Source organism: Engraulis encrasicolus, chromosome 9 (assembly GCF_034702125.1).
Source record: "Engraulis encrasicolus isolate BLACKSEA-1 chromosome 9, IST_EnEncr_1.0, whole genome shotgun sequence".
NCBI lineage: Eukaryota > Metazoa > Chordata > Actinopteri > Clupeiformes > Engraulidae > Engraulis > Engraulis encrasicolus.
The window spans coordinates 39,611,867-39,621,866 of NC_085865.1; the positions used below are offsets into that span (position 1 = coordinate 39,611,867).

A 10,000-nucleotide genomic window follows, 5' to 3' on the forward strand; every position below is an offset into this window, starting at 1 on the left:
CTGTGCCCGCCCCCTCCCTGAATCACAACAGTAATGGCGGCGTGCGAGGAGTTATCATGCGTCGGGATGGAAGCAGCAATTTCAGCGGTGTTATCCAAAATACCTCAAGTTGATTTTCTAAAGGACGTTGTTCTGTTTTGGTTCCTGACCTGACAGCGCTTACGTGACGACACGTCCTACGTCACAAAGCTTCAACGTGAGTGGTCGAAGTGTCATGTCATTCAATTGAGGTTGCTCCAACCGCGTGCAAGCATCTTTTGACTAAACCCCGCCTGCGGAGACGCGTGAAAGGGCAGTGTGCCAGTAGCCTGTTACTTACAGGCTACTGGTTCACCAGGAAACAAAGAAATTGAGTGCATAAGGAAAATAAAGACAGTGCTCCCCAGTGAAGTGCAAAACGTTTTCGGTCCTTCAGACCATCATCAGTGCCTGACTTTTCAACATAATTAGCCACCTTTACAAACCATGCAGTGATTGACTTTGTCATTACTGTACGTATAGATTAATTAAGACTCTCCTGACCAACTCCATCGTATGAGGGTTGAAAACAGCACTTGCAAAATCTTGACTGGCGGCCTCACAAGAAGTTCCCTAAAACAACCTTAAATTGCCACGAGAGAATGGGACTTCAGGCATTTCAGTAGAAATGATCACCTTTGCATCAACTGTAGGTACGGTATGGGATGGAACGGGATTTATTTTCAAAGCGTGAAGGTGAAGAAAATGTGTGTGTGTGTGTGTTTATGTGTGATGTGTAGTGTTTGGGGGCTGGAAGGGAAGTTACACTGAACCACATTTGACATTCATCGAGTAATTTAGTGTAATTTCCAGCAGATGTAAAAAAAAAATGTAAAAGCAATCGTGAAAGCAGGTTTCTCTCACAAAACACTTATCACAGCAATTAAAATGAAAAGGCGGTCACAGTGAGTGAAAGGAAGAAGTTAAATGGCCCCATCTCTCTCCCTCTCTCTCTCAGTTCTTCTCTGCAGTGGCATATTGTACTCCATTCACAGGTTTTGAGTTAAATTGGCATTCACAGTGTAATACAGACAGCCAGGATATCACACTTCTGATCTGCAATCTTTGATACCTTAACTCAACCAGAGAGGAACCTGCAGGATACTGCACTGCACACGGCTGTGTCTAGCTCCATGGTATCATCATTATGTAACTCTTATCATATATTATGCATCAGGATTAGATGGCATCCCTGGGCATCCCTGGGCCCGGCATTTGTCACGGGCCCAGGGAGATAGGGGCCCAAAACTGGATAATCATTACATTGTTGGATAGGGGGCAGTGACTCTCTTAGTGACTCTGGATGGCATTTTCAGGTGCGTAGCACATTACATAACAATTTTACATCCTGTCGACAAAGACAATTACACATAATATGCAGGATGTTATTATAAATGAATTATTCCCTTGGCTAAACAAGTCTTAATGCTGTACTTGGTACTGCAGAAAACCGTGTCTCACTTCACAAGCAGTATTTTATATAGATGAATCACTCGGTTAAGTAGGTCTGCATGGTGCAACTGATTCTACAGACAAGAGCATCTTACTCGAGATATAGCATTTTATTATAAATTAATGACCCAATTTAACAAGTCTTGATGGTGTGCTTGATACTGCAGACAAGAGCAGCGCACTTCACATATGGTGTTAAATAAATTAATCAGTCTATTAAATAAGTGTTCCATTACCGTAATAGATTTTTGTAGACTAGACCAACCACACATACCATATTTATATAAATAATATGTCAGGTAAGCAAGATGAGGTTAAGCAAAGTGAAAGGTGTTCCTTTTATTGTTTTTAATGAGCCACAGAGTGCTTTTACTGCTTTAGAAAGGGAGGAATGATTCATTTAGTAGGCCTATATCCACTCCAAACTGTGAAAAGGACTCTGAAAATCAACAATACCATCATCATTGGACAATCATCATACCCTTGGGCTATCCAGTTAACCCCAACTAGCCTGGCGATATTTCTTTGGCAGCAAAATGAATAATCTTGTGGTCGATACAAGAGCCAACTTGAGATTGTATGGCCCGGAGGCTTGGAAACTAGCCTTGAGAGTGAAGAGCAGTGGTTGTTTAAAAGAATTGACTTGATGCACAAGTAGGTTATTTCATTGGATGGTTCACCAATATTGGAACGTTTATGTGTGAGAGGTGGGTAAAGTGATGTACAGAAAAGGTACACAGGCCATATATATACAAAAAAAACCCTTACAATTACAAACTATACAGCTGAAAAAGGTGTCTGCTATTCATTTCCATCATCAACCTTTCAAAACATCTATCAAGGAAGGATCCAACACATGCCAATATGTGAGATAAACAGGACATAATAAAGAATACACTGAACACTCAGTGGACCCCGCCCCCCCAAAAAAGTATTCTTACGGCATACATACATAACTTGCATACTTACGGCACACAAAAAAGGAAACTACGGTAGAAAAAGTGTGGCCCTAACAGAGACAAGAAAAAAAAAACAGCCAAGCACTTACACATGAGGTGGCTTAGGGCATAGCTGGTAAAAAAAGGAAACCCCTCAAACGAGCACTAACATTTTAGGTGGCTTAAGGCGCAGAAGAAAGGAAGACGTCTTAAAACAGCCAGAGCAGAACTAAGGCGTAAACAAAAGATGGGGTCTCACTACTCCAGCTAAGCTATTTCAGGTTGGAGGGGCCTCAAAGGACTGGGCCAAGAGCTAAGAGCTACTACTGCTGCCACTGGTCCTCATCATGTGAAGGAATTCCACTCCTCTTTTCCCCTTCTCTCTTTCTTTCTTTCTTTCTTTCTATCTCCCTCCCTTCTATAGTGTTCTCTCCATGTTTTCTCAGCCCTCAGCTCTCTCAGCTTTCAGCTTTCTCAGCCCTCTCCTCTTTTCCTTCTCTCTCTCTCTCCCTCTCCCTCTCTCTCTCTCTCTCTCTCTCTCTCTCTCTCTCTCTCTCTCTCTCTCTCTCTCTCTCTCTCTACAGGTCCCTTTTCTTGTGGATGGATTCCACTCGTCTTTTCCTCTCATTTTTTGATGCAACCCCACTCCTCCACCTCCCTCTGCCTCCATCCATGCCAGTCTCTTCTCCATTTCCTGATCCACATTTTTTTTGTCCTTCCCTATTTCCTCTCCACCCAGCTCTCCCTCTCTGCCTCTGCTTTTCTCTTCACTCTCCTTCTCTCTGTCTGTCTCTCCATCTCTCATCTCTGTCTTTCTGACAGTCTGTCTCTTCTCTCTCCTCTCTCCTCTCTCCTCCTTTCTGTCTGATGGCTTTCAGACGACAGAGTGCTGAATAAAGGCCTCCAACACTCTGGGGGATCCCCTCAGCTCACAGCAAATAGTACCAAGAGGAGCACAGAGACTTTCATGGAGGACAGGAAGAGACAAGAGAGAGGTGGGTGAGGCAAGGACAGAAAAGGCGAGGCTTCAGTAAAAGTCAGCAGGAGAACAAAGAGAGGTACTTTAGATATTTGCTTAAGTTCTAAAAAGTGAATGTGTCTCTGTCTGTGTTAAGCAGTGCTTGAGAGCATTGAGTGTACCTGTACAGAAAATTCCAAGAATAAATGAACTCAGCAGATTCTAAAATTCTAGGAATAAATGAACTCAGCAGATGAGTGCTGCTATGCCAAACCATTTGGTTCATTTCAACCAGAGACATAAGAGATGCGGCGGGCTTTGATCTCACCGTGAACGTGACAAATTGGTTTCGTGCTAGCAAACACATCTCTGCCATACGTTCATGTTAGCATGGCTAGGTTTCTTGTAGTAATTCGATAACGTGTTTGGCTGTTGTGTTCTTGTCCTGAAGCAAGTTAACATTTAAGGTGAAGTAATTAACAGTGTTATACATTTGCTGTTACCAGAATGGCAATGATCAAGTTGTAGTGCATTACTAAAGGCCCTGTGTAATGTATAGTATTGTAGTAATATGGTAGTTAACTTTTCGATGACTATTACAGCGTGCCACTAGATGAAAGGCGTGCATTAAGGGGTTATTAAACCAAGGCTGATTAAACAGTCTATTCAAATCTGTTGTTTTAAAACGTACAAAAAGTGTGCATGTGTGTGTATTTTGGGTGGGAAATGTGTACATGTGTGGTTGTCTCGTGCCTGTCTGACTGTGTGAGTGTGTGTGTTTAAAACAGAATATAGTATTTTGTTGCCTTTAATTAGATGTATAAAAATGCCTAGAAATCTCCCAACATCAAAGCGTCTGAGCATCCCTACGAGGACACATTTTAATTTCAGCTGCCCTCTTGATGCATTTCACGTCTGCCTCTGAACTTGTGGCTGTGTGTCTGTGTGTGTGTGTGTGTGTGTGTGTGTGTGTGTGTGTGTGTGTGTGTGTGTGTGTGTGTGTGTGTGTGTGTGTGTGTGTGTGTACGTGACCATCCGTGCCAGTCTGTGTGTGTGTGTGTGTGTGTGTGTGTGTGTGTGTGTGTGTGTGTGTGTGTGTGTGTGTGTGTGTGTGTGTGTGTGTGTGTGTGTGTGTGTGTGTGTGTGTGTGTGTACGTGACCATCCGTGCCAGTCTGTGTGTGTGTGCGTGTGTGCGTGTGTGTGTGTGCGTGTGTGCGTGTGTGTGTGTGTGTGTGTGTGTGTGTGTGTGTGTGTGTGTGTGTGTGTGTGTGTGTGAGTGTGTGTGTGTGTGTGTGTGTGTGTGTGTGTGCGTGTACGTGACCATCCGTGCCAGTCTGTGTGTGTGTGTGTGTGTGTGTGTGTGTGTGTGTGTGTGTATGTCTACAGTAATTAGTTACCCTTTGGAAACCCCATTCACTGATATATATCTCACATTATCAAAGGTCGGAGAAATGTTCTCAAAATTAGCTTTGGCTTTTGTAGATTCCTCATGCAAATATAGGCAAAATAGAGAGCTAGTTAAATGTGGCTAATTTAGCAACTTTATAGTATTACACGTTCCATTAGTGTTACTCATTGTACTTTTCAAAAACAAATCAGTAACAGGTCCTCTAGCCCTCCTGTTATCCTCAGATTTAGGTTACATCCGTGATCCTTGGGGTCATTTTGACCCCAGCCACTTAAATGTCTACAAAATCAGTAGAAGCAAAAACTTTTGCACCGGTTTATGCCTCAGATATTTATTGTTGCTCTGTTGGGGACATAAAAAGCCCTTTAGATAAGTCCTACCACCCCCACACACAGCCCACACACCAAAAAAAAAAACAATCCATGACTAGGCGAAAATGTGCAACAACGGCCCAAAAGTTGCCTTGAATTAGTTTTGGCCCTCGTGCACATCATACATATTGTTAGTTATCAGAGCCCTAAATAAAGCAAACTGTTCTGTTCTAAATAACTTATGTTCATGTATTTGACATAATGTAGATAGATTGGAACATGTAATAGCAAAATATGGATGTTCCATTTATGTTCAATACACTTAAAATAATTTGGGGTCAAATACAAGGAACACAGATGTAACCAAAACATGTACAGCACTTAGGGAAAACATTTTTGTGGAAATTTCACTTTTTTCACATTGACCCCATATATTTAGGAAAAGTCATCCAAATTGAATCAAAAGAATGATGTACTTCATGTATTTTCAGACATTAAACATTGAATGGGGTCAAATAGACCCCAAGGATAACAGGACGGCTAGAGCATGTTTCCGCTCAAATTAGTGGATTGCAGACATTTCATGGCAAAATAATACATCTGCAACACACTTCAGAGATTTGCTTTAAATCACTTAGACGCACAAGTCATTTTCTTACTGGCAACAGCTCCTGAGGTGCTCAAGGGCCTGTTAAAAAATTTGGGTGATGGATCTACTATCAGAACATTACTGTCCAACATTTTACACTGAAAACCGTGGCAATATAACAATGAGTCATCCTCTTCCAATCCATACCAACGTCACATCTAGGGGTGATGAGGGGAACACTAATGTCCTTACTGGCATCAGACAACAAAATAAGACAAAATGAAGCAAAAAAAAACATAATCAAAAAATTATCTCTAACTGACGGACATCTTGGTCACAGCCAAATCTTGATCGATGCACTTGCGAGTATATCTACTTGAAAGATACTTCTTCCCAATACATTAAACCAGCGAAAGGAGGGGTTTCCAACTGATTATGGCCCAGGGACCACCATTCAGATTTAGCAGTAAGCCATGGTCCATTGTGTTGATGTATGTACTGTATATGCAGTAGTTAACCCCATTTCACAGAGCCGTTGTTATAAGATAACACTCTGTTATAACATTCATAATATTTCACCAAAACCTTTGATCTAAAGAATCAATGTAAAAAAAGAACTAATTCTCTTTCAGGGTCTTTAACTTAATTAAATTTAGCACTCCTTGTCTTACATGCAAGAGTTACTTAAATTCAGCCACCAAGTTTTGATGAAGGGACTTATGTATTTTGACTCCAAGAGCACCAGCATATTGAAGCTTACTGATTCAACAAAGGAAAGCACTCAGCATTCCATTGATGGTTCAAAAGGAAACCAGCTATCTTTTGACTGACATACCTGATATCTTTACTGACAGACATCAACCATCTAACGAACAAAATACAGTAATTCACATCAAGACAAATGATCTCTTATCGACTTTGAACATCTCAGCCTTAGCCACGTCTTGATCGAGCCACTTGGAGGTGAGTCTAGTTGGACGACCACTCTGTCCAATACATTAATACCAACTAAAGATTCCCTGTTGGGGACCTTTGAGGGCGTTCTCATTGATGGTTCAAAAGAAAACCAGCTAACTTCAGACAACTCATAGCTCATAAGTCATCTTGCTGTTCTTACCGACTTCCGACATCTCGGCGACCGAGGTTCTGAAGGGTCCATCGGGGAACTTGGGGGCGTTATCATTGATGTCCTGCACCTTGATGATGAACTCGGACTCCGGCTCCAGGGGCTTCAGCGTGTGTCGGTCGATGGCCTGGGCGTGCAGCACATAGTGCGCCTTGCGCTCACGGTCCAGGCTCTTGGTGGCGTGGATGTCTCCCGTTGTCTCGTCAATGATGAAGATGGTGCCCGCCCCCTCCCCGCTCAGGATATAGCGCACTGAGCCATCCCCTTTGTCCGAGTTTGAGTGCAGCTGTAGAGGAGGAACAGAGAGAAAGAGAGAGCAAGAGGGTGTAAATATGGAGTAAATGCAGATACATTGAAAAAAAATTCCCTTTGGCTGGGTTCAAGTGAAACTTTGGAGAAAGTGTGTGTGTGTGTGTGTGTGTGTGTGTGTGTGTGTGTGTGTGTGTGTGTGTGTGTGTGTGTGTGTGTGTGTGTGTGTGTGTGTGTGTGTGTGTGTGTGTGTGTGTGTGTGTGTGTGTGTGTGTGAGAGAGAGAGAGAGAGAGAGAGAGAGAGAGAGAGAGAGAGAGAGAGAGAGAGAGAGAGAGAGAGAGAGAGAGATGGGGAACAGAGGGGTGTTAGAGTGGATCAATTGAGGAGGGGACACAGAGATAGAGTTAAGTCGTGTCCTTTGCCTGAGTCCAAGGTGCGCTGTGAGGGTTGATGGGAGAAATAGGGAATAAACGGGGAGGTCAGCAGAGATGCAGTACTACATGGAGAAGAGGAAAAGTCAACGTTTTCAGACAGCTGTGAAGGAGGAGAGAGAGAAAGAAAGAGAGAGAACTGAGACATAATCAAGTAAAGTCAAAACATAGAAGTCAAGTGCAGCTGTATGGAGGAAGAAAGAGAGAGAGACCGAGAGTAGTAAACTAGGAAGTCAGGATGAGAGAGTGATATAGAGAAAAGTAGAGGAGGAATACAATGACACAGTGTCAAGGGGAAAGGGCTTGCTCTTTGACCAATTTCAAGTGTAGCTATGAAGGAGCAGGTAAACAAAGACAGAGAATGTGCAGTGACACCTTGAGAGATACACAGTATAAACATCTATCCCCTGTGTTCAATTTGGTGTGGAGCTCTAAAGACTGAAGTGGACAGAAAAAAAAATGAAGAATGATGATGAAATGTGGGTTCAAACCCTACATTAAAGAGAGGTAAGGATACATGTGGAAAGTTTCACCTTTTCCAGTTACAAAATACACGTTGAAGGGTAGAAGTACTGTATGTCTGTAGTTTTCCAAACGTAGGGTATGAATGGGCATTTAGAATAAGGCTGAAAGATTCAACTATAGGCAAGTCAAGGCGAGGCAAGTGTATTTGTATAGGGCATTTCATACACAGGTGCAACTCAATGTGCTTCATAAAATTAGGGAAGAAATCAGTAAATAAATTAGAGTCAAAGAACATTTGAAACATTAAGATAAAACATGAGGTAAAAAAAGTAAAAAAAAAAATAATAATAAAATAATAATAATAAAATAAAAAATAAAATAAACATAAAAAATAAAAAATAAGAATGATATATAATTGAAGCTAGGGGAAAGCATCTGAGAACAGCTTTGTCTTGAGTCTAGATTTAAAGCTATCAATAGTGGGTGCATTTTTTATGTCATCTGGAAGCTGGTTCCAAAGCTTTGAAGCATAGAAGCTAAAGGTTGCCTCTCCACATTTTGTTTTGACTTTTGGAATCACCAGCAAATTCTTCTCCGTTGACCTTAGTGACCTGGTTGGTGCATACAGCTGAAACATATCCAGTAGATATGTGGGTCCCATTCCATTTAATGATTTAAACACAAGTAGCATTGCCTTAAAATCAATTATGTACTGTAGCTTACTGGGAGCCAATGCAGCGATCTTAAAATTGGAGTAATGTGGTCGAACTTCCTTGTTTTTGTAAGAACCCTTGGTGCTGCATTTTGTACAAGTTGAAGCTGTTTGATGGTCTTTTTGGGGAGGCCTGTAAAGAGACTGTTACAGTAATCAACCTTACTAGAAATGAAGGCATGTATTAGCTTCTCCAGTTAGACTTAAGGCCCCTACATTTAGAGAAGTTTTTTTATGTGATAAAATGCAGACTTAGTAATAGATTTTATGTGACTGTTAAAGTTTAGGCCACTGTCAATGAGAACCCCAAGATTTTTAACTATATCCCTTGCTTTCAGTCCCTTCGTTTCAAGGATAGTAGCAATCTTTTGTCTCTCCTCTGTTTTCCCAAATATAATTACTTCAGTTTTATCTGTGTTCAGCTGGAGGAAATTGTGAGACATCCATTTGATAATTTGGTCCATGCAATGATAGAGTGATTCAAGGGGGGTGTAGTCATTGGGGGACATAGATAAGTAGAGTTGGGTATCATCCGCATAGCTATGGTAATTTATGGAGTTATTCTCGATAATGTGTCCCAGTGGCAGCATATACAGGTTGAACATTAGTGGTCAGAGAATGGAGCCCTGGGGGATCCCACAGTTCAGAGACATCGGCGATGAGGTATGTCTTCCAATGGCGAAAAAAAACGTCTTTGTTGTAAGTACGATTTTAACCAGTTGATCACTATGCCTGTAAAGCCAACCCAGTGTTCCAGTCTATGTAGTAGTATGGCGTGATTTACTGTGTCGAAAGCCGCAATTAAGTCTAGTAGCACCAAGACGGATGATTTTCCAGCATCAGAATTCAATCTTATGTCATTCATAACTTGTGAATGGCATATAGAAAGAACAGCAAATGATGGAAGGTTGTATTCTCTGTGTAACTCTACATGTTTGGCCTGCCCACTTTTGCCCTATACAGTATGCCACTTCATTAAAAGCATCAGCTGAGTGCAATGTAATGTGATGTAATGGGGATAGAGATGAAAACAGCAGAGAGAGAGAGAGAGAGAGAGAGAGAGAGAGAGAGAGAGAGAGAGAGAGAGAGAGAGAGAGAGAGAGAGAGAGAGAGAGAGAGAGAGAGAGAGAGAGTTTCCATTAACTTTAGGCTTTAGACATTGACTAATGATAGCCATGTGTTGATTTGAGTCTATGATCAGTATTACGAGACTAAAGGGTTTCTAAAGCAAAAAAAAATAACTTGTCTGTAATGGTATAGATGAAAGAGACAGTTACCTTGGGTAAGTTTGAGTAATGTGTTGTCAGTCGTACAGAGTCAACCAATTACTTCCAATATTAA

General features: G+C 41.6%; 1 protein-coding gene across 1 annotated transcript in view; it reads right to left on the reverse strand.

Annotated features, from left to right (window-relative positions):
- LOC134455805 (cadherin-18-like) overlaps positions 1-10,000 on the reverse strand; it is a 233,906-nt gene that overhangs the window by 178,606 nt on the left and 45,300 nt on the right. The window contains exon 3 of the mRNA XM_063207115.1: positions 6,793-7,087. Coding sequence (XP_063063185.1) covers positions 6,793-7,087 — 295 coding nt within the window. The remainder of the gene's footprint in view (positions 1-6,792; positions 7,088-10,000) is intronic.